The sequence below is a fragment of the Geospiza fortis genome, unplaced genomic scaffold (genome assembly GCF_000277835.1).
Source record: "Geospiza fortis unplaced genomic scaffold, GeoFor_1.0 scaffold346, whole genome shotgun sequence".
NCBI classification, from domain to species: Eukaryota; Metazoa; Chordata; class Aves; order Passeriformes; family Thraupidae; genus Geospiza; species Geospiza fortis.
The window spans coordinates 3411779-3437810 of record NW_005054361.1 but is presented as its reverse complement, the minus strand read 5'-3'; the positions used below and the strand labels follow the sequence as shown (position 1 = coordinate 3437810).

Sequence of the window (26032 nt, the reverse complement as noted above, 5' to 3'; positions counted from 1 at the left end):
TTCTGCAAAACAATGCTCACGCATTTTCTTGTTTTATTTTGGATAATTCTTCATGGATCCCCCCCACCTCAGATGCCAAGGCAGATTTGGAACCTTTTTCTGATTTGATCAGAGTTGCCCAGTACACTTCACATAAAAGAGAAACAGAATTTGTTCACATTCAGAAAATGAACTGGAACCATCTTAAAACAACAGTTTTTCAGGATTGTGCAGGTTTTCACAGCCTGGGGCAGAGGACAAAAGGTCACTGAAGACAGTTTGGTGCGCTTTACAACCTGTCCCTCAGACCAACCTGTTGCTTTAAGTACAGGTTTGACACTGACAGTGGGAAATCTGATTACCTGACCAAAATGGCAATACCTGAAGTGTTTAAGTCAGTTGGCCAGATTGCAGTTCATAGGCTTACTTTTATACAGCATTGCAATGTACATGAAAATAACAAAACTGTTATTTCAAAACTGTGTTTTCAAAGATGTGAGGGACATCATGCGAATGTGACAGATGGATCTGTGAACTGGAAAATCTCCTCATCAAAAAGGTCTTCTGGCAGTTCTTCATCTCCATCAGCAAAAAACGTAGGGAATGGAGGGTTTTTATTGCAGTCCTTGTACGTAGGCAATTTGCTATCTCTGACCTGAAAAGCAGGAAGGGGAAGAGTAGGGTTAATAATAAATCTTACAGATGATTTTTAGGCAGTGATACACTAGAATTTAAAGAACTCAGCTTGCATGCATAAGAAAACCCAACAGCATTCACGTTCGACTTGTTTAGAGAATTGCAGGTATAATCATCACTTTAACATCAATCCCAGATAGTGAATTTAACATTTTGTACTCATCCTTAAAGAGATTTTAAAAATCAGCAAAACTAAACAAACAAACAAAAAATCCTAAGAGAATCTGTCATTACAGTAAATCAAAACCTACTAATATGAATTCACTGCTCAATATTTTACAATGTTATTAAAATAGGAGTATAGCTTGTTTAAACAGTGCTTCTTTCTCACAGTATGTTCCTACGAGACATTCCAAGTTCTATTATGCAGTGTAATCACCTCTTCAACAAACAAGACACACATTTGTATGTGTGGTGCAAACTTATTATGGCAACTAATTTTGCAAAGATATGTGCACGTGCTGTACTGAATCCCTCTGGCTATTGCAGAGCTGCTCAGTGACTGCAGAGTTAAACATCTAAAATTCTCCACTCAGGAATCAGTACCTAAGTTTGTTGAACGTGAGCCCCTAAGACAGCCTATTTGTGAGAAGAGTGGTGCCACAGAGAAATTCCTTTACTGACCTCTCTACATGTGGAAAGATTTAAAATCTAGCCCCTGAAACTCCAATCTCTGAAGAAAATTAGTAGCTAGAATTATCAGCAAAAAGCAGTTTGTCTGCAGTAGCAGATAGAAGGCTGGTATCTCTGAATAAAAAAAAAAAGAGCTACAAATTATTAAATTTTATTTAAAATTAAATTTTTCTTTTTTATATTGTTACATATCATCTTTCTCCTGAGCTGTAATAATCCCCTTCAGGCACTATACTCAAGTGGATTTAAAAAAAAAAAAAGTGCAAATAGATTAGACAAAATTTTAGTAGAGAGAAGATAAGCTCTTCCTCTTAGTTTTTGGTGGGGTTTTAAAGAACAGGATGCTTGTTCTTATTTGGTCGGACAAAGACCTCACATAGGACAGTTCTGATTTATGCCAAAAATGAAATAAAAAAATTTTATGCCCACTTAATGCTCTGTTCTGACAGCACTGTGTTTACCAAATTCATATCTACTATTACTTGAACCTTTCCCAAAATCCATGAGGATTCCTGCAGATAGTACATACAATAAATCTGGCATTCCAATATATTTTTAAGGGCAAGTTTGATAAACACAAGAAAGCCTTTTGCTAAGAATGAGAGGATGAGGGGTTCAATATGTTGCGCTGGTTAGGATGGCTAAGTAGCTTTTCAAGTAGAACATTGCTCTTCTACAGAAGAGTTCTCTATGGCCTTGTGAACTGCCAGGCCTGTAGTTCCCAATTTACATTGCACATCTAGTTGGAATGAACTAGACCAAAGTCCAGGTCCACAGACCTTAGCTCCAACAGTGAGTTCAGAAGTAACAGTCAGAGAGCTTCAGCAGTGTCACCTGAAGGATGGCATCTTCAGAGATGTCATCCTTCCCTTTCAATACACCGTGGCTGTTTCTTTTGCTATATGAAACCCCATTTTAACTGTTTCACTGGTTATCTATTATTTCCCTTGCTAATTTCTCCTTTACTCTCTAATCCTATTACACACCAAAAGCTTTCTCTGTCAACAGCAAAACCCCTCATGATCCCTACCTGAGTTAGTATCAGAAAGATTAGAAGAAATGATTTTATTTATGATAACTTACTCATTTCATGTATATCTTATTTAAGTGTTCTTCATGTCTACTTTTTGTTATTTTAGATTATTTTAATCAAGAAATAGTATGTGCTGTTACATATAGGCTGCGTCATTGCAGGCAGCTCTGGACATCCAGAAAATGAAAGGAATTGAAATGTTTGTTTTCCTCCTATTTTTTTCCATTACTTCTTAAAACAATTTCTAATGACAGGATTTGGCAGTAAGACATCTACTCTTAACTGAAGGAAAATCCAACAGTCTAATCTCAGTCCTGCATTAGTTTACTTAAAAGAATTTAAAATTTCTGTCTAGACTTAACATTGTATGGATTACATATTAATGCCAAGGGGCATTTTGGACAGAGTATCTCCAGTGTGATATGGAGAATTCTTAAAATAGTTTTAAGAGTCTCATGAAACAGCTCCAACAGACCATTGTTGCACCCAGAGGAGTACAACACTGTTTCATTTTGCCCCTTCCAAACTCCTCAGAAGCTTGACAGATCCCAGAAACACAGGTCACATCTGATGTTAAAATTGTTTTCTTCTGACATGGTAATTTTTTTTTTGTTGGTATAATTGATGCAGTATTTCTTTTGACTGGTGAAGCTACTGCTCTTTTTCCATCTTTCTCTGCACTCATAGCTTTCAAGTGCAATTTAAAGTAAAAAAGTGCTATCTTAGAGCATCACTACCAAGCTACATGAAACTCTTCCTCCTTGAAATTAAAAAAAGTTAGATAGTATTCTATTATCAGGTATTATCATTATCATTACTATTTAAAGAAGAACTCAACTTCGTTTTACACCTGAAAGTATCGACTGGCAACTAAAACATGGTATGATTTATCTGTCTTCTCAAGAGAATTATTTAATTACTCCCTTTACATTTATGAAGGGCCCAGCATACCAAAGGTTTCAGTAATCTAAGGTAAGAGATACAGAAACAATAATTTCACAGCAGTATAAAGAAAGGGGTTCACTGGTGTGGAGCAGCAGCAACTACACTCGTCTGTAGAGGCACATACACAGAAAAGAAGTGCAGGTGACCCAGCACAGCTCTTCCTGCTCTCCTAGTAACCTCCTGAGAACACCCCCCCAATAAAGGAGTAAGTTTTCCTGCTGTGTTACTAAAATCCACTAAATTTGGCTCTCCTCCACAGAAGGAATCAAGCTCATAGTCCAAACTGTAGCTGCAATCCATAAAAGCATTTGCTATATACCTCATATAATAAATGCTGGGCTTATTCAACTGCTGTGTTAATAGCACTACATATTACAGTAGACTACTATAGATAGAAGTTATGTACAGATGATGGTATAACCACTACAGTGTATTCTCTGACAGGCCATTTTATCTAGAAAAATACTACAGAAAGCTGAAATTGGAGCTGGTTGGATCGGTAAATCTTTAGAACAGTCATAAAGGGTTTTGCAGACAATAAACTGCACTTATGTATGTCCCCTATACTGACAGTGTAATGGGTAGTATAAACAAACACAAACTCAAAAATCTATCACCACAAAAGGCTTAACGTGGTCTTAAACAAGTGCTAAAATCTGATGCTTAAGTCACAACTCACATTTGTAGTTTAACAGGGCTTCAGGCTGTGTTAGCAACCACAGCAAAGAATGCAAGCTATTTGTGTACAAAAATGTGTTTAAATATAGAAAATTATTAGAAATAAGCTCCCAAGGTGTCATACATCACCTAACTCAGCTTCCCTGCTATTTTTGAAGCTAGACATGAAAACTGAACCCAAGAATTAGATCCATTTCTTACCAGCCTTATTTTGACTTAAAAAATAACCCAACCATACAAATCCCCCCCAGGCCTCCACAAAACTCTATGAATGAGGCCCAAGGCACAGGACAGAGAACATGAAAGAACAGAAGGCACCACACTATCCCTGCATGTCCTCAACTTGAGCAGAGTGCACGCAACCCGGGCATCAACAACTACAAACACAGCACAGTAACATTGGGAAGTGTGATACAAAATAAGTAGGATGCAAATCACTAGATAAGTCTCTTAAAAAAAAAAAAAGCCAAACAAAAATAGGGAATCTCAAGACTTAAGTTACTAGCTCAAGTGGAACATCATACTAAAGCAACTTGGATACTTCAATTTAACTCGGGTCTAGCATACAAACAGGTCAGTTCAGTATCAACTTGCAAAGCAACTCCTATGGGCTACAAGATTTGCCAGAATTTCTGCCTTCACTACAAGTGATGTACTCAAAGTGATCAACAGTGAATATTCTAAGAAAATCAGGTACCTTAAAATCAGGGCAGGTATAAAACACTATCCTAGACAAAGTATAACATTGTAAATTATAATATACTATATTATCCCCCCCTTTACTATAAGGCATCTACTTAAGAAGGGAGTTAAGTCTCGTGTATCTCTCTTGAATGACAAAAGAGAAAGCTGTTACAGATGGTAACTAGAGGCCCTGGGATCTAAGAAGATACCCCAGAAAGAAACAGATGTTTCCTGAGGCAGGCAATCTTGATAGGCCCAACACACAAATTTTACAATTGCTTACTCTGCAACGTTATTCTTGTAACAGAACTCTGTGCATTCCAGCACACTCCTAAAGTTTCTTAATTTTATCAGACCTTGCAATTGAGAAAGAAATCCATGTAAGCTTTTTTCATTAGTTTTCTAGTTGGCTAGAAACATTACTGATGTCAGTTATTTACCTGCATACTTCAGTGTGCAATATCAAATGCAAGCTGATTCTAATTAAAAACAGAAATCCATCAATCCTAGTATTCTGCAATTTTATTCTGCTGAAAACAAAACTTGAAAAATTTAAGTGCTTCATCTCTGTCTGAATAGAGTGCTGATGCATGAAGTTTCCAAAAAAACAACATACAAAATAAATATATGCTTTAAAGGTGCACTATGGTTTTAATGGTTACCAAGCAACACAGAGTGGATACTGAACACAAATGCCTTCCCCTTGGAGGCACAGGAAGAGGAAATGCAATATTTCACTCTGGAGCTCAAAGACAGATGGATTCAAATTCCCTAGGCATTATTCCTACTTAATCACAGGCAGGTATTTAGCGGAATGAACAGTAATTACAGCAGCTAATATCCCATAATTCCTCTCCCCAACTACAGATCCAAACAAATATACAATATATTGGAAGTAGATGTCTATAAGCAAACAAGAAAACACCCTGGAAGAAAGGTGTAAGGCAAGCTTAAAAACACCACAGATGAGTGCAGCAAGATTAATGGAGGAAAAAACCCCAGAAATCAGAGAACCAAATAGTATTGCTTTACCTGATTTTATAATTAAAGCCTGTTCTACTCTTCACAGATATATTTGAAAAAATAAGAGAAAAAAATGAATGTAATGTAATTCATATGGCTCATGCCAGGAAAAAGCCACAGAATGGATCCACCAGCTCAAGGAACTGGAATGAAATGTACCTTACTACATATCACCTTCAATCTCCTAATAGGACTGGAAGCAATTTTTGGAGACCTATTTCTTAATAGCAGTGACACCTACTGCTGTATGTTTACCTCAAACAGTGTTACTTATTATTAAATGTCATGAAATTTTGAGTCTGGAGCGCTTTGGTCAAGATCTTTTATATACTCTATTATCTTAAGCAAGGAGCTCTATGGGAAGAAAAACATCATTCTTCCCATGTATGTTCTTTCCAAGCAGAATGTGCAGTGTCTGATCAGCAAGGGAAGAATGATTTGTTTGAATGAGATCTTCATACATAAGAATGTGCAGTATTAACACACACAGCTTTGTTTTTAAAAACAATTTATATTACAGGTGTGTGATAAATGCTTGTTTTCTTAACTCACTTGAAATCAGAAATAAAAATTAGTTTATTGAGTCTAGTTAGAATAAAAGTTATAATCTGGTAAAAACAGGCACTGTACTCAGTCTCAGTGGCTTCATAAGATGTTGCATCCTTACAGATAAAACATGTGAGATGTGGACCTGCATTTGCCACCAAGTGTGGATTTTAACAGCATTAGCAGGGTAACAAGATGCACAATATTTTTCAACAATTAACTCTCGCTTAAGAGAACTATTAAGATCAAAGAATACAGTCTGGGCATCAAACATTTCTCAATTTTTCGGCTACATTATGCTGCTTGTATGCATACATTATTATTTAAAACTAAAATCCTAAAATAAATTCCCACTTAATTAAATTTCAGACTGACATTGAGAAACCAGGTTCATGCCTCAGGATTAGGAAATAATACTTTGAACACAGTTAAGAAAAGTTCATTCAGTCCAATATACAGATGAAAAGCCAGTCAAACCACACTCTTAATTCTATGTAATTGATGTCATGCCCAGTAATTTTGCAGAAGTTGTCCTGAAAACTACTTTTCCTGGACAACTCTTAGCCAATTTTCACTATATTTGGAAGAGAAATGTGTAATGTATTCCCCAGGCTTGGGCTGGACATTAAAATAAAAACAGTTAAGAGATACCTTGCCCAGGAAAAAAGGTCTTATTTGCAGGGAGAGAAACATAATTTTTCTATGGGTAAAACACCTATTTGAAGGCAAGGTTGCTGTACATAATACCCAGTAGCTGTAGAGTTCTGCTCCACAACTGAGACAAAAAACAGATGTCCACAGCAAAATAGAAGAAGATAATAAACTATTTGAAAACATCTGAATTTGATGAACTCTTCAACTTTTCAAGTCCTGAACCATTTAAATCCCTGCAGTACTTGTGAGGATTTAAAACTCTCAGATACAGAGGTACATGCATACCAAACTCTTCATAGTCCTTCACAGCAAAGACATTTGATACCCTGCACTTTATTCAGTCAGAATGGAAACAACTTTATCCAAGTAAGTGGTTTGCAAACATGTAGAATATAAGTAGAAAGAAAGAAAGAAAGAAAATTCTGCTTTGAAAACTACCCTTGAAAAGCACTTTTTTTGCTTTGATGTGAATTATTTACATCATAAGAACACTTATCAGACTCTTCATTGTCTCAAGATTGTCTACGGAAAACTGAAACAATATCCAAAAAATTTGAAATTAATCCTGCAGACTGCCACAGAAAATACCACTGGCACATTTATACTGATTCCAAAGGGAACTCAGATCTTTATTGTGAACTCCAGCTGTCTCTTCCTGAACCTCAACTGCTTCTTGGAAAGGTAACTGCTACTGGTATGGGAATGCTTAAATAACCTTTAAAGCAGGACTTGCTGTGTATCTCTATTCATGAATATAACACTTAAATAACATTCTGGAAATCTCACCACCACGTTACAGGCTCATGTTGGCATTCAAAGGGGATGGACACAGCTTACCACAGGGTTCAGCAACCCTGTGTTGGTGTATCCTAAGATACGTGGGTGCAAATCTAAGCAGGAGCTATTCAGAGTGCCCTACTGAGCCATTCAGAGCGCTCACTGCCCCTGCTGACCACGCTCTATCACACAACTGATTCCACTGCCCTTCAATTCAACAGTACAAGATTTCTCAGAAGACATTAAAATTGCATCCTACCACTGTTTTTCTATTTGTAAATTGATTTGTAGAGAGCTTAGGAGTCACTAATATCAATATTGAAAGTAGCAAACATACCTTCACCAGGCAATTGGTGTGACCTGGAACAGACCCATTTACATAAATAATGTCATGTTTTGTATTGATCCTCCACACCTAGGAGACCAAAAAAAAAAAAAAAATCAAACATTGAGTCCTGTTTACAGATTATTCCCAGTTTTACAAGAAGAAGTCTAGCAAAGCCCAGACTGAGTAACTGGCTGTGATACCCTGGGGAAGAAAAATGTTCTGTACAGGCCTAAACTTGCCACAGAATTCACTCACATGCCACTCTGGGTGCAAAGCATCCTAATGCAAGAGACTGAAACAGTTTTAAAGGGCTGGTGACTGTATTTGGTAAAGCAGCTCTTTGTTCAGTGTAATACCAACCAAAGCTCCTAGGTCTCTTTTCCCTCTAACAGCAATAAGTTGAAAAAGATGAAAAACATCACAGGTGACAAAGTAAAACAAATGTCCTTGTGAAAATGTTCCTGTTACCATATGTTAATTTCTTAACTCATTCAGGTGCTCAACTGAACACACACATTTTCTGCTACAAAAAATTAGTTATAGTAAACTGAGAACAACAGCAGCACTTTTTGGCAAACTAGAGGTCAAAATGCTTTTTGTGCAAACTGCAGAGGTTGCCTTCAGGGACAGAGTAGCTTTAATAGCTCAGGAGCTGCTGTAGCTATGCACAAATCAGAATCAGGACAGAAACTATAACCCCCTTTTTGCACATGAAACTGAAAGGCCATGATCAAGTCAGAGCTTCAAACAACTCTGATTTGGATTGGGTGTGAACAATGGAATAGGCATGGAGACATCAACTAAAGTCACCTAAAGCCTGATTGTTTTCCCTCTTCAAAGGCAGAAGTCAAGGGACATAAGGAAAAACACACTGAATGTGGAAGCATCACCTGAAATCCCAGTTCCCAGGGCACCACAAACACAAAAGGATGTTCAGATAAGTTATTTGTAACCCACAAGAGAACAGGAGAACACATTTGCTGCTCTGGTCTTTCCAGCTTGCTTACTTCAAGATGCTGCTGTCTGAATTCAGAGATGGCAGACAGGACACCACTGCTTGGCAATGCCACCACCTTATACACACACTGGTATAGCCAGAGCTCACCTTTAATCCAAAAGATGTCCTGTAGATGTTACCCATTTTACCAGGCATTTTCTTTCCACGATAAACTTTGGCAGCTTGCTAGATAAAAACAAGGCCAAAACCATCATGTTAACTGCAAGAGGTACACCAGAGAAAATATGCTGGTATTTCCAAGGCTGAAAATATATGATATCAAAAAAATCTAATCCTGATAAGCATTTTAAATACCTCCTGCCAGAGGTTAGGTTTTACTCTACATGTGTTCTGAAATACTTGACCACAATCACAAGATTTATATACATACATACATACATATATATATATATATATACAGACACACACATACACACTGTAGTTTCTCTTCTCCACTAATCAAAAAGTTTTTACACTGATGTCAGTCAGATCTTTTTTGATGTGTGTATTCCCCAGTATTCCTTAGTTTCTGTACACAATTTTCATTGGGTGGGCATAAACTGGACAACAAAGGCGGGGAAAAAGGCAGGAATAAGCGCAATAGTTTTCAATTCTACACTGTTATGAAAGGATTTGTATCCCACACCTCTCTGTTAAACATTAATAATGTTTCTTGGAGCATTTCTTAATTCTTGTGGAAATCATAATTTCAGGAAATCAGTTGCAATGCAGTTCTAGGGAGAGGATTCTCTACTGAACAGTCCTGGATTACAAAAATCTCTGAGATAGACAACCATAGATGGGAAAGTACTATCAAGGCATTGCTTTTCCCCTGCTGTTTCCTTTCACCTTGTTTCCTTTCCATCATACCTACTTCCAATACCATTTTTCATTCTATATACTTTGTGAAATTACATGCAGCATTACTGCTTAGGAAATTCTAATTTAAAGAAAAGTAAAGGAGTTATTTTGTAATGATGAATACCATCTGCTAAAATAGTGTTTAGTGTTCAAATATTTACATTCTTCAATGAAAACAAGTGCCAGGTGTAGAATTCTTCTGCCAGCTGAAACTGAGGGCTATAAATCAGTAACACATGCTTTTACACTCTCAATTACTCAAACTTCATTGACTGCTGCCTTTTTGCTTTTACTATTCTCTTGAGCATTATTAATCCTTTTTTAAATTTTAATTTCTCTAAGAAATTTACAGACAGTTCATCTTCAGTACTATGACTCAGTTTATCTTAATTATTCCTCTTAGTTCAGTCTAAATATTGTATAGCCTTTATAAGACAAAGCCTAAAATTAACTTGTTCAAAGAGCTTTTATACTAATATTATTTATAGTTTGAAATGTAAAAATATGACTCTGTACTCTGCTTAGAAATGCATAGAAGCTTACACACTTCTGGGAATAATTCCCTACTAAAGTATGGGGATCAGTTCATGAAGCAGCTACACATGCCAGGCAAGGTGATAAAAGCAACCAGGGTTCCAAAGAACAGTACAATATCTGCAGGATAAAATATCATGGAAATCCATTCCAATCTATAAATGCTGTGATAAAAGCTTCTTAGAACTCTCTTTGAAGTATTAAGACTAGTTCTCTCACTATATTACAATATATGCCAATTCGTTCAGTTAAAATATGTGCATTTACCAGCAATACAGAATATTCATAAATTGAGGCCTAAGAGAACAGCACTGCTCCTTATACAGGATTCTGAACTTCCTTTGCTGCTGGGATTCCCTGCTAGCACAGAGTAACTGCAGCAGCTAGCTATTGGACATTTGTTCAGTTTTAGTAAGCTGTTCTAAAAACAATAAAGAGTGTTTTAATGGGAAATGAGAATCCTCACATTGGTAGATATTGCTCCGGGTCGTCTGTGAGTTTTTGTCTGGCCATGGCTTGCAGGCTGACCTTTAAATCCCCACCTTTTCACGACACCTTGAAATCCTTTACCAATTCTGAAAACAAAAATAATTAAGAAACAAACCTGGGTTAGTCAGACATAAGCTTTCTAGCAATAATCAACAATTCCAGTCAGGCTTATGATTTTTTACCTTTAACAACACTCAGCTTAGGGAAGAAGATACTTAAACATGGCATAAAATTCTGTACTTTGCACTATAAACATATTTTAGTACAATGCTTAAAGACTGCTTTACAGAATAAGAAGCACTAGAAGAGTCAAACGGGCAAGAAGACTAACATAAAATCTTTGCTGTGATTGTCCTCAATAAAAGTTACCATAATGAATCTGTCACCAAGTGAGCAGCAGAACAAACAAAAACCCTGTCAAAACCCCAAATAATACCATATACCCCAACTTAATATCTGGCCCAAGCATTGAGAGAGGGAAGAGATGGCTACTTAGAAGGAGCATTTCCATACAACAAACTCATCTCTTGAGAGCAGTTTTGGGTATAGTGACATGTAATTCCCTTGATCTGTATTCATCCAACAAATAAGCTCTAAAACACAACATCAAATAAAATGTATTTTCAGAGTCCATGTCCTTCATCTTTGAGCCACACAACAGCATTACTGGCTTTGGAATTCTCTATTTACTGCAAGGAAAGATTCAATAGGAAAAATCACCACTGCACAAAGGAAAAGCCGAATTAAGTGCGTGTTAAACTGGCATTATCTGTGTCCAAAAGCAGAAGTCTGACCACAGTGTTTATGGCTGCACTGATTATTAAATTTAAACTGAAACTGTCTCAGCTGGTCAGAGCATGGTGCTTCTAATGCCAAGGTTGTGGGTTCCATCCCTGTAAGGGCCTTTCTCTTAAAGAGTTGGATCCTGTGATCCTTGCGGGTCCCTTCCAACTTTGAATATCCTGTGATTCTATGATTTTGCAAGAGAATCATTTTCCTCTGATTTACAGAAATACCTTCTCTGCTAATGCACTCACATTAAAAATAAAAATATATAGGCACTTTGCATCTAGAATAAAACTGGGTATGAGCACACTCTATGCAGGAGCTGCACTTGGCTGACTCCCGGCTCAGCACTGCCATGAAAAACTAGTGAACATACAAACACAGAAAACACCAACTTTAATGAAAAGTAGATTATTTCCTCTTCTCACTGGATTCAGCTCTCCTCTAACTGCTGTCCTGGTTACCCTGAATATATCAAACTCCAGTCAAAAATAGTCATAAAGAAAGACTCTCTAAAGCTACAGAATTATAAGGGAACATGAGCTGTGCAACCACAGTGTCTGTCTCCTGGTCTTCCCCTTCCCTGCTCAGAACCTACAGGACAATCCCAGTTAAATCTGGCAAAGAAACATGTGTAATTGTTTGAATAAAGAAGTTACTGGTTAGAAGCTCCTGACTATTTTTTGCTCCTCACCTAGAGCTAAGGAAAAGCTAAAACTTAATTAAAGCAGTGGTATCTTCCTTTGATCTGCCAGCTGGCTGGTCATGCAAGTGGTTGTCACCAGCAAGACAAGTCCTTCCAGGCCAGCAGACAGTGGTGGGACATGAAGATATGAAGGGGGTTGGGGCCACGAGAGGAAGCTGAATGAAGGCACCTGCAGGAGGGACGACCTGGGTTATCTGGGATTAGAAACACAAGACAGGAATCCAAAGGATGCAAGCCTTTGTAACACCACTTTCTAACAGAATCAGCTTACTTTAAAAGCTTGCAGTAGTAAACAGCAATAGTCATAAAAAACAGTTTGAAAAATACACTTTAAGAGAGGCTCTAAACTTGTGTTTTTCTGTTTTCATATTGCTAGGGAGCAGTAACTATGAAATACATGCAGAAACTAAGCTATAGGAAAACTCATATCATAACTCTGCCAAAATGCTATTTTTTTCTTTTAAACTACCTATTACTGGCCATGTTTTCCAAGCAGATTACTTCTGGCATCTCTAGCTGGAAGATGGACTTAGTAAAGTCTCCAAAACCAACTGCAAGTGGGTTGCAGGTGTGCAGTCAACAGAGCGAGCAGATAAATTCTCTCTTTAAATGATGGGGCATGATAAATTCTTTAGCTGCAGAAATGCCCTTGCAATTCAGAGAAAACCACACAACCATAGAAAGCTACCATTTCAAAAGTAAACACTACTCTCAAACTTAGCCAAGAAGAATAAATCTCTGATGTCATGAAATCACTTCAACATTTCATTCTACTTATTTTTTGACACGAACAATTTAGAATACTGTCAGTTGTGCTTAAAAAAATTTAAAACATAAATACTTCATATATGCAAGAGATGTATTTTTTAAATAGAGTTTAGTACATCAAATATTATAAGATAACTTCAAAAAAGTGATTATATTACAAGATAGAGTTGTTAGTGTTAAATGATTCATGCAATAGAGAATACTCAGTTGCTTCTTGGTCCTTCTAATTACACATGTATTTTCTGTGAACAAAGACTCAGATTTTACAACACTGAAGCCTTGGGAACTTTATAGAAAGTGTGATCAGACTGAAAAAAAGAGTACTCCAGTAAACCTGAAAGTTCTCCTGCATCTGTTGATCTGGAATATGAAAACAAATATTCAGTCTCTGAAATATACTGTTTAAAGGGAGGAAAGATATTGCAATAGTGAAATTAAGAGCAATTTACACTCTTTTTAAAATTTATAATCTTTATTTTATACTTTTTTATTTTCATGTTTTATTTTTTAATATATATTAAGGCATTTTAATCATATTAGTTCAATAATATTTCAGATTAGTTTCATTTTTGACTTGTAAAAATCACTCCATTACCTACAAGGACACTTTATCTTAGGAATTCCTGACATTAATTTCCTATTTAATATGACACAGCCACCATGACTGAAATAATGAAATAAGAAGTAGCAATAGTTTTTTTTCATTTTGGAGTTTTTTACTTTAAAGAAGAATAAAAAATGTGTAATGTTTTTTGTCACACATGTCAAGAAGACAAACAATTACACTGTGTATATTTCTTATTTGACTCATGGTCTGAAATAAAGGTGGCATCAGAGTAAGAACAGAATAAGATTATCTAGACTGAATGCAAAGTTTAAAATAAAGTAAGGAACTACTAACCTCTGGTTTATAATAAAATTTAGAACTGGCAAACTAGGCAGCTAGTAGCTGAGGCAATATACCTCAAGCATTCTAAAGAACAGTGTTTTTTCCAGCCTAAGTTGATGTGAATAAGATCTGTTTTCAGAGAAGTGGTGGATTTCTCCACTATATGAAAAAAAAAAAGAGTACATTTTCTCCATGATCCACAATTTATCTGTATTTCTAATGCAAAGACTTTACATTCTTCCAATTGTATGAAATGCAACATGCTTTTGAAACTAATATTTATCTTATACAAACAAGGAAGAGAAGTTAAGATGCATGCTGTTCAAGACATATTATGGAAAATCAGAGAAAAGTTTATACAGTGTATTGCACAGTCTTAAACTTTTTATTCTGACAAAAAGAATGAATATTATGCAAATTATAGTCTTGTCGATTTCTGAACAGACACCAGGTGTCAGCTATTAATATCACTCATTTAATTTCAAATTGTTTAACTGCCCTCTTTGCCCTCCTTAAAAATTACTACATGTGAACATATTCAGCAAGGATCACCGATAAAAGAAATTATTCAAACTTAACCTAAGCCGGCTGAGATTTTCAAAAAACATTAAGGTCTGTCAAAGCAGGATGTTAATCCAGCACTATATATTAACTTAATAGAATAAATTACTAGAATCCACTCAGAAAGAATTGATTTTGCTACAGTATCTGAAATATGATAACCAAGAACCTACGCTGAAGCAGAACATTTGACATCCTATTTACCCTGTTGCGGTATGACAGTAAGACATCTTCTACCTGCTTCTTGGTTTGAATCAAGGGCTATACATCTTTAATGTTCTAACTGTAACATTAGACACCATATCTGAACACAAAACCCCACATGCATCAGACTTATAAAACTAGATTTAAAATGCAGAATCCCCCTGTTCCTCAACAGATGCAATATAGTGACTTGGTTTACTTGGCTTCACTGAGTGAAGCATTACCTGATTCCCAGGAAGTAATCACAGGGAGCAATGATGATATGAAAAACTAGGACATGCAAGAGTTAAAAGAAAAACAATCTTTCTGCAGAGTTAAAATAGACTTTAATTACAGTTGTTCTGGTCTCACCTGCAGGAAAGCAGCTGTTGAGGTCAACCACCTAATTTTGTACAAACCCTCATTTTCCAGATTTGATACAAGAAAAATGCCAGTACGTAATGAGAGAATTTTCATTTAGAAAGCTACGGGAATTAAACAACTCTAATTAGGCAACAATTTACTTAGCTAGTAACTCTTCAAATGTAGTTAATTTAAAAGAGCATTATTTCCATGCTGCAGGGGAAAAGTATTCCAACTACTTACTCAGATAACTTTGGGCAAATGGAGAGTTCTGATTCAGGCTCAGATTACACTGGTAATCAAGCAAAACTTAAAAAAACTATTAACAGTCCAGACCACCACTTTCCAACAAAACTACTGTTGGCTTTTTCTTGGGACTGACTACATTTCTGATGTTTCCCATCACCCTCACAGTAAAGAATTTCTTCCTAATATCTAATCCAAACCTACTCTCAGTTTGAAGCCATTTGTCCTGCCACCACATGCTTTTGTAAAAGGTCTTTCTCCATCTTTCTTACAAGCTCCCTTCAGGTACTGGAAGCTGCAATTAGGTCACCCTGAAGCCTTCTCTTCTCCAGGCTGAACAATCCCAATTCCCTTAGCCTTGCCTCATAGGGGAGGTGCTCCATCCCTAGAGGGGACCACAGAGCTGTAAGCAGCACTCAAGGTGGGGAGGGGTCACAGAGCTCCATCCTGTGAGAGAGGTGTTTCTGGATTTTGTTGTGCATTTTAGCTCTCAGCTTAGCAGGGCTAAACTTCAGGACTGAGCTTTTAAATTACTGAAAATAAGTACTAAGGGAAATATTTCAGCACTATAGAAGACTGACAGCATGCAGACACACTGCCCAGTCTCGGTGCTCTAAAAGCCACTCATACCATGCTGAACAATTACGAGATTTGAAATAAAAAACAAAGTGCAAACATAAATCTTTAACTGAACCCTCTCATTCCTGTAGAAGTGTTTTTCTTTACAGAGGTATAAATGAATCAAAACATTTCAAAAGACTTTAACAAAAACATGTGCAGGGAAGATTAAAAGAAGACAGCCATAAAAACCCCCTACATTTTGGTAACCAAATGAAGAGGCTAACCCAAGATTTCTGAAATGAAATTTGAAGTGTGCTTATATATAAGGAGCGTGTTTTTTATTTACATTTTGGCAGAAGGAAGCATACAAAAGGATATCTAGCTCATCTGAACAATTAAAAGTTGGTAAAAGATTAAAATATCCTTTATATTCCACTATATTATCTCCTCATTGAGGTGATATTTGTTTTCTTTCTTTCCTTTTTAAAGGATTTATTACAATTAATCATGCTATTATCAACAGCACTGCTATTTTCATCCACATGATTTTTAACACTGTACACTCTGGAGTTTCCTCCAATTAAAGCAGAATTACTGTCAAACTCAAAAATGTAAAGTACATATTCATATAAATATATTTCTAAAAACTTTTACTTGACAGCATGTCTTAGGAATTACTGTTTTTCAAGTCCATAATGGTTTGAAACAGAAAAACCCAGGTCCTCCCTCCAAGTCCTTCCCCAGGTTGGATGGGACTTTGCTGGATGAAGTTGCATGAAAAAAAAATAAAAGAATAGAAGGAAAACTGAAATGTAGTAATATAACTTAATTCTTGCCCAGGAGCTAAGGGAATGTGATAAATGAAGTATTCCAAAGAAGTAGAAATCAGAATGTGAGTGAGCTACAGAAAAAGGTTAAAAATTTTTGATATAGAAAGACTGGAATGATTAGAGAATCACACTGACAGAAAACTCATTTCACTTTTCTCTTTAGTTAAAGAACATTCCCTTCACCTTCACAGAAGGATTACAAGAAATATGCTACCAAATCAGCACACACCTAATTTCTGAAATGGGATCATACAAATATCTAGAGAAAATATATTAGAAATACTGAACTGCAATCTAGGATGGATTCACTGAACAGGACCAAGAACCCAGTCCATTTTTAGCTTGCTAGTATTCTCAAATACTAAAAGCAAGATACAAATCAATAACCTGCAGCTGTTTACCAGTATCTTCTACGCTGCTAAAAAATCCCTTTCCTAGTTCCTGGAAAAGCTCCTGGAAAAGCAAAGCTTTTCTGCATTAACAAAGACTGACACTTAATCTCCATTAAATGACTGTATTCTTAATGATCATGTGCTTTGTTTTGCAAACAAGCTATGGTCTCTTACAGGATGCTCACTGAATGCAATTTACAAGAGAATGAATAATATGCCAGATCTAAGTGTATAAGAAAGTCTGAAAGGAAAAAATACTAATTCCAGTCAATTCCTTAAATTGTTTTTCTCAACAGAGTGCTCACAAATGTAGTGAGCTGTAGTTCTATTAGAATTGCACACTCAGCTCTGCTGATATGGTCAGTTTCCCCATATATACAAAATCTTGTGAACAGCATTGGACATTTACAAGCATTACACCCTACCTGTGAGACAACTGCAGCTGGGTTTTATCTCCATTGCAGAGAAAATAAAACATGTAATGGCAAATATTATCTTTATACCACAACACTGAAATATGCAGACAGGAGCTACCTTGGGTCAGGGGAAATCACAGATGTACAAAAAGAGCCAGGACCAGTCTCTGCCACTGGATGCCAGTTTTTCTTTTGAATGCCCTCTATTACTTGAGCTCTCATTTGGCATTCACAATGGTCTAAGAGGAAATTATTCCTCCCACACTAAAGTAAAAGGTCTTTAGCCACTGCTGGCAAGGACATGAGCTGGAATGCAAGAGAAAACAAACAAAAAAAGAATCTGACAGCTCTGTTGTACTGCTAAATGTATTCACTATCTTTCTGCTACCCTTTCAGTCTGCGTATCTCTTCCCATCTCTTCACCAAATTAAAATTAAGCAGTCTTTTTGGGAACCAATACCTTTCAGCATTTTTACATACTAGAGATACTGTATTAAAGGATCTCTTTGCTCATGCTAATCATGAGCATGTGAGACAACACAGGCAGACCGCAGCCTCAACAGTATCAATAGTTTACCTGCCTTGTTCAAAAGCAAGAGGAAACCTCATCAAGAAACATAACTTGATATTTTTGACCCAATGAGTGAATGGACGTCAATCTCCTGTCACTACTGTTGAAATTATATTTCAGCTTTTGTGAGCAATGGGTTCAAGCCAAATTAGAGAGGAAAAAAATAGCCAGTCTCTTTGAGAGAGATTTAAGACATGAGAAATCCTCAGGTACCTACGTTTTTGCAGTGACATCCACAAACTGCCCGGGGCGGAAGTGAGCGGCATACAAAGGAGTACCTGCAGGAGAAGAGGAGAGACCATGTTCAACTTAGTGCTGAAAGCCTCAAACCACTACCCAGTCATTATCCTCCAGGGCAGGTTACAGTCAAGGGAAAGGAAACAGAACTTGTTACATCTTATTCTCCTTTATCAACCTCACGGACTGAAATAGATGCTTTGTGTTTACTATTTAAGCACACATCTCAGGATATAACCCAATTTCTGATTAGCAGGAAGGGTCAAGGTTTTACTCAGAAACATTGCCCTTCATACACTGCCAAAGCCCAAAGTGCCTAATTAGTTAAGACTGATAATACATATGCTTAGCAAGAAAACAGAACATGCTGCACTTAGAACTACAAGCACTTCACAAGGTGGAAAGTTAAAAAAAAAATTAAGGCAAAAAACCAGACAAACCACAATCCCCCCATTTATTATTAAAATAGGGTTAAAAAAAAGGAAATTTTGCAACACTTCCTCTATGAAGACACAGTGCTTCCAAACTAAAGTCTGTGGCAAAAGGACAGCTTCTTCCACTAGGGAATTGTCTACATGCTGACCTTTAGCAGAAACAGTGCTACTGTAGGTCAGTGACATCACTCACCTCACTGTAATTACGCTAATTCCTTAAGTACTTGCAGTATAAAAATATTAATTTCCGATTTGTTTTGTCTTCAGTGATTTTTTTTTCATCCAAGTGCAAATATTCTTTCACTAGCAGCTTAAAAAAAGCCAACAAAGCAAAACTGATAACTTAGTTAATTCTAAATGAACTTTAATCTGAAGATTCATGTGGCTGCATGTTTCAGTTTGCAGTCTGTTATACATCCATTAAAAAAATGAAATTTTAATTGCTTCATGTCTTTTCAATTGCATCCATGCTTTCTCAAATCTGTATGAATGCAAACTGAAATTATGTAAACCTCTCATAAGTCTCAAGCATAAAAACTTTTATATTATTTCATGTTATATTTACATAATCCACACATTTGGATTACTGCCAACTGACACAAAATCATGCACATAAAGGATGTTATGTATAGAATGCACACACTGCAAAACCAGTTTATCAAAAACTTGCAATTCTGCTTTGTCTCAAGCTATTGCTTCCATTTATCAGTCCAGACTTCTTCATGTCAGATTTGATTTTTATCAGTTAGTGCATTGTCTCAAATAGGTCTTGCAAAAAGCTCCACTAATGGCAACAAAGATACAATACATTAGAATTTCCTACCCTACATAATTCTTCAGAAAATAACTGTAACTGCCAAAAAACACAAAACAAATGCAATCTAAATACACTACTAATAAAACCTCAGAAATGTTAAACTTTTCATTTGATCACCAAACTTCCAATACTGATTTTTAGTGAGAATATTTGTTATAAACACGATTTAGTGTGTTTTACTTTGCAAGCTGTAAAACAGAAAAAGCAGCCTTTGTCCTACTTTTCAATGCAGCAAGAAAAAACAAAACTCAAACTGCTATTTCAGGGTCCTGATAAACATTACCACAAAACTGTGTCCCCCTCATAAACACAGAATTTCCTGTAACTGTATTCATATTTATGCCCAATAAGTGAGTCAAGGTTACAGACATTTACTTCTTAACTCAATGTTCAAAGTAAATTTGGATTGGATTTTCTCATAGGTGGAAACATAGTATCCAGGAAAAAGCAAAAATCCTACATCTCATCAATCAAAAAGTAAAACCCATCTTCTGATTTTCCCTGTGCGAAAAGTTTGCTTGTGCTTAATGACAAAGAATTCAGCACTTTCCATAAAAAACAACACTGAAATACACATCATAACTTCATTTAGATCTACAAGTGGCAGATGCTAAATGACTATGCACATAATACTCAATAGCTCAAAAAAATTACCTGGCTTAATTATGGCATCATCTGTTACATTAAATGTTGTAACTTTCTGCTTCCGTGGCACTCCAGCTTCTCTAAAAATTTCATGTGCAGACTCTGGTTTCTGCAACAAAAAGCAGCCATAAAAAAAAAGTCATCTTAAAATACCCAAGAACCAACCTAGCACAGAAAACTATTACAGACTGTCAACATCACTCGGAGAAACAGATACATCATACTAAAATTTCATCTTTAGGCTTGCATTTTATCTCTACATAAAGTTTATTTAAATAAATAAATGTCTGCCTTTTATTTTCTGTCAAGTAGTTACCCTAGAGCTACCTAATATAAACGAGAGATATATGAGGATATTGAAAATCTGAAGAGGGAAAACTAATCATTTAGAATGTAGATGACAGATGCTACTTTTTTTTTCATGGCTTACAAGGAGTTTTGTAGTAATTTAGAAGTAGGTTCTCTTTTTCAAAGCTTCTGATGACTTAGTTCCACACCAAATGATAAATGTAATTTATTTAACTGACAAAACCATAAAAAAAATTATTGTTTTGCAGAAACTTTTAGAAATGCTTAAATTTCCACAGAAGAAAATTTTGAGTCTCTGGGCAAAAAAATAAAAATTAGTAACAACGAGTTTATGATCCATGTATTTTTAAGATATAGCAAGTACACCCAGTGTCAAACCACTGCTGACCTACTAAAGCAGGGATTTTGCTTTCAGATGAGTCTGACACATTTTAAAGTACTTTAAATTATTCTCAGTTGTTTTAAGCAAGACATCTCACAGAACAGCAGACCACTGAGACAAAACCAAGCAACAGAAACAGTGATGCAGGAAAATTGTGGCCACAGGAAAAAAAAAAAAGAGATGCAGCTGATTTTCCTTCAAATGGCTTCTGGTAGAAAGCAATTTAAACATCTAACAATACTGTCACACTTGGACAATCTCATATCTGAGGTCTGCTTCTCAAAACTCCCGTGCAGTTCCCTCTCTCTCAAAAATTATTTTGTGTATTTTAAGAGCAAATAATGTAGACAATTTAAAAAATGTTACTTTGTGTATTTGACAACAGTTTTGAAAATCTGCATGTTGCCCTTTCTTTTGTTTTTGAACATTTGTTGAAAAGTGTTAGAACAGAGGAAGTTCCATGAAGAATGAGGAAGCAAGATGATGAAGATCTCTGATTTAGAAGAAAACCCAGAAATTTAAAGTTTATGAATCTGTCTTTGAGAGTGAAAAATGTTTCCCAAGACATTTGTTAACTTGAGGTCACAGTACAAAATACTTCAAATACCTTTAAAAAACCAGAATCAACTACATACAAAATCTCTCCTAAGACCACAAATATTTGAGGGATCAGTGAAGCACCTGTATTAATCTGCAGAACTATATATGAGAATAAAAATAAAGATATGGAATTCCTACTAAGTGCCTGTATATCAATCCTTTATTTCCAGCTATGTAAAACTGCTGCCTTAAGCTACAGCAAGGGGAGCCCTGTGCCCAGCATGGGTGGCTGGAAAGAGAGAGCACAGCTGAAGAAGAGCATGGTGAAGTCAAAGGGTAAAATTCACTTGTATCTCAAGAGTCTTACTCTAGGCTGTAGCCTTGCACTGTTCTACTGTAACAGCACCTCCTCGTCCAACAGCCAAGTCAGAGATGTATTTTTACAAACAAAACACTTCAGTCTTTGCAAACCCTTCCTAAAAAGCAGTATTGAAGAGAGGAACACTGAGTGAATTCTCAGATGTTCCTTATTTTTAAAAACACCAACAATACTTTCCAGTATTACAGGAAAATGATCGATATGCCCTCACTTATAGGAAGCATATAAAATACTTTTGACAAAAAAAAAAAGTCTGAGCATTGACAGAACGTACTTTTGAGCATAACTGTGCATTAAAAAATCATGAAAAATCTGTTCACTTATAACAGAGTGACATACATCAAGCTAAAAAGGAAAAATGAATCTTGCTAAAAATGCAATACCCCTTATCAGTTTTAAAGCAATTTGACACTCCAAAGAAATACAGGAAATTCTTTGTTAGAAAAATTACTGAAGGAATCTTTTGATTGAACTCATTAAAAACCAGTAGATGTGAGGAAATTGAGAAAGACAGATGTTCCTATGAAGAATTGCTTATGCTAATACAAGACAGTATCATTCAGCTTTCTTTTGTATCTCACTTCTGATACTTCTGAGAGAAAAGAAACACATAAAAGGGATGATAAACATAGGACAACAATGATCCAAACTTGTAGCTAAACCATACGAATACATCACTTCTTAGCACCTTAACAAGTAAATCTGCCCAGAATCAGCATGCCAAATTCTTCCTTAGGAATTATCTAGTTTATACAATGATGATGTCAAAAATAATAATACAGAGCTCAGTATAATAATAATATAATAATACACAATTCAGTCTCAGGCCAGGACCTCACCAAAGACTGCTCAAAGAATATCTAAATAATTTCTTTATTAAAATGAGTCTAAGTTCAACCAAATTAACAGACACTAACTTGGGAAAAGTTATGCCCAAAGAAAGTCTTGAACATAATTCACACTACTAAAAAGTCCTTGAATTGACTTTTTCCACAGTTCTGCTTTGAAGAAATTTTCATAGGAGCTGTTTAAAAAGAAGTTTTCTTCGTACCTTCTTACTTCCGGCATGTTTTTACTCTGACAACATACTGGATTTACTGGTAACATCATCTTAATGAAAAGATCAACTCTAAGGAGTCTAATGGGCAAAATACAACTTGAAAACATTATTCCCATGACTCTTGCATGTCTTAGACCAATGTCAGAGGAAAGAAAAAAACACAGCTGTCATTTTTCCAGGAAAATGTCATACCTGGAAGGTAGAAATGGACTGAAGTAACACAATAGACACCTGAAGAGTGCAAGCTGTGCTAGTCAAACATGGCATAAACCAATTGAATAAATGAATGGTACCTTGAAGTATAAGCCTGTTCAAAATCAGCAGAATATACTAAAAAAGCCAACAGATCTATCAAATGAAAAAAGGTCCTTCTCTTACCTCCACTAAAGCAGAAACAAGTACACAGAGTAATTCTGAGGCCCTGGGATAACCATCTGTTTGAAAAATGGAAATCTATGCCTTGAAAAAGCCACAATCATGAGCTGAGATAATCTGCTTAGTAGTCATGAGCCCTGGGATTTTTTTACTTGCACAAATCAGACAAATGAGTGTCAGCATATTGCAAGAATTGAAAAATCATATTTTACAGAAATAATGCATCACAGAAACATCCTTTGAGGGAATGCTTTGTTCCTGCTTGATCTATAACTCATCCTGGGGAATGACAGCTCTGCCAGACAACCTCAGCCACCAGAAATATCTGAGAATTCCACATCAAGTGACTGGGATGTCTAAACAAGGGAGTGGCTTTGATATGGCTGTTGATGAGTTACAATCATGAAGCTATCTTCTGGAAAAGGCAAGTGTTAAAGTTACTTATCAGCAGAATTATAGCCAAACTAAACAATGTCAACAGCGCTGGGGAAAATCTGAACTACAGCTAAAAAGACAGTACAGAAGAGTAAGCCAGAGCACTAAGTTGTAAACAACTGATGGAGCTGAGTAAGTTTACAACAGGCTCCTGAAGTGTATTAGTATATAAGTGAAGTATCTTGCAGTCCTCATCTCAACTGCATCTCTACAGACACAAAGAACACACATTTCTCCACTGCTAGTGGTCCTTCAAACCCTTTCACCAGCACGGGACACTACATATCAAAGCAAATTCCTAAGCCCACAGCTTTCCTAGAAAATTAAGATGTAGAACTTTCAAAAAGTTCTTCTTGCTATTCTCTTAACCAAGAATTTACACTCACTTTAGGAAATGGCAAAGGTGAATGTGACAAAAGCTCAATTACAAAACATGCTTGTATGCCAAGAAATCTTTCAGAGAAGTCTACTTATGCTACTTCTGTACTGTAATCACAACAGAAACAACTATTCCAACAGTGACACACACTGCAAGTGCTTCACTTACAGAAAAAGGAGATACATTTTTGCCTCCAACAAGCAGCTTAGCTGTTTTTCCACCCGACTCTTCCTTTGAAACATATCTTAAAACATGGCAATCTTGGACCTAGAGAAAAGAAAAAGTGTTCATCTGAGCATAAGCAGATGTGTATACATTAAGACAACAAAACACCAAAGTCAGTCTCTGTTTTTATAACAGAAGATACAGTCTAAAAGTAAGACAGTGTGTTGTGTTTTTACCACTGACATTGCTTTTCCAATGAACTGAAGGCTTATTTCAGAAAAACAAAATTAGTAGAATGCAAACTAATTTCACAAATGCTCTAGAAATTATATTCACTTTTTTCACACAAGATCTGCAAAATCCCTATTGTAAGCATTCAAAACACACAGTAAGAGCCCCCATTTTAGACTCCTGCTGCCTTGCCCTGTAAACCTGATGGCCTTCACAGCAGTGGCTCCTCTTGCGACAGCAGCCAGTTAGCAAAAGGCTTCATCACAAGAGCAGCTGCCAGAGAATATGAAGAAGCAGCTTCAGGGCTACAAGGGCACAGAAACCAAGGTGAAAGCAATCCAAACATGCCCACAGGTGGAAAAAGAAAAGAAGTGAAGTGGGATAGTTAACCCCAGCTTTGTTGCATCACCTAGGTAACACCACTCACAGCTCTGCAGCATTTGAATAGCTAAGGCAGCATGGCAGAGCACTCATAGAAAGTACAGATATAAACAGAATGGGTGTGGTGTACTATACAGGAGTGAAAGAAATCTTCACTTTCTTTCAGGATTTCCTACTCTGTACAAGTAGTAAGTTTCACTTTTCCTTGAAACAGCTGGTTTACAAACTGAATACAATATAGGAGATGAAATTCCTTATGGTTTATTTCACCTTAAGTAGTGTGACAGCATGTTTTTCTCCTGATTTGGTCCATATTGGCATCATTCCCAGTTTTACTGCAACAACACCAACTCTGATGGAATCTGTAGATCAAAACAGAACAATGATACACCTTCACACTTAATAACTGAAAGAGTTCATCTAATAATCCACTAAATCCCATTAGTTCTGGTCTTTCCTAAGGAGGTGAAGGAAAGAAAACACCACTAAATTCTTGTAGGTCAGCTGGGGGTTTTTAACCCACCAGCAATAAAGTTCTATCTGTTTCAGTTGTGTTTGATAGAAAATGCAGCTACTTTTGGTTAGTTTTTCTTTTCCAAAATACAACGCCCATATATCAGAGCTAAACTAACTATTGAAAAGTTTGCTGTAGGAGGTTCTTCCCACCCCAGTCTTTGCAATGGCAACCAGTCAAGTATGCCACACAAATGATGTGACCCTTCTGAAAGCTCAAAAATTTAATTCTGTGTTCTAGTCCATAAGAAACCGTAATCACAGACCGGAAGTGGGATGTATTATATTTCACTTTTTCTTCAGAGCCCAGAAATATTAACAAAAGCATTTTCAAGTTCATACACCTTATACTCTAAAGAGACGTTTTGGACAAATTCTTAATTTATTATCTTCTTGTTGTACAGCAGTGGGATGGGCCAAGAGCTGGACTAAAAACTATCCTTAAGAACTAGAAGTTCTTTAAAGGTTCTTAACATCATGTAATATGTCGTCGGTTGGACACAAGGTTTTCGGGGTGAAGGAAGAGACGAGATGGGCTCCATGATCAGAAGGCTTGATTTATTATGTTATGATATAAACATCTATTATAACTATACTAAAAGAAAAAGAAAAGGAGAGTTT

At 36.3% G+C, this 26032-nt stretch overlaps 1 protein-coding gene across 1 annotated transcript; it reads right to left on the bottom strand.

The window, feature by feature from the left end:
* On the bottom strand, positions 1-25257 carry MRPL3 (mitochondrial ribosomal protein L3). The gene is made up of 8 exons (XM_031059428.1): positions 25169-25257; positions 24290-24388; positions 20272-20371; positions 18347-18407; positions 10835-10943; positions 9082-9159; positions 7986-8063; positions 1-634 (listed from the first exon to the last, which is right to left on the bottom strand). Exons 1-8 carry the CDS (start codon positions 25220-25222, stop codon positions 485-487), a joined length of 729 nt encoding a protein of 242 aa, XP_030915288.1. The 5' UTR covers positions 25223-25257; the 3' UTR covers positions 1-484.
* Between the last annotated feature and the right edge of the window lie 775 nt (positions 25258-26032).

What these genes read in the sequence shown, in the direction of transcription:
- MRPL3 (XM_031059428.1), bottom strand. Translation starts at nt 25,222, where the DNA reads ATGATGCCAATATGGACCAAATCAGGAGAAAAACATGCTGTCACACTA. An exon ending in CCGGAGCAATATCTACCAAT is followed by an intron (nt 9,160 to 10,834) that starts GTGAGGATTCTC and finishes GTTTTTATCTAG; the next exon opens with CAAGCTGCCAAAGTTTATCG. An exon ending in ACACCAATTGCCTGGTGAAG is followed by an intron (nt 635 to 7,985) that starts GTATGTTTGCTA and finishes CCTGCTTTTCAG; the next exon opens with GTCAGAGATAGCAAATTGCC.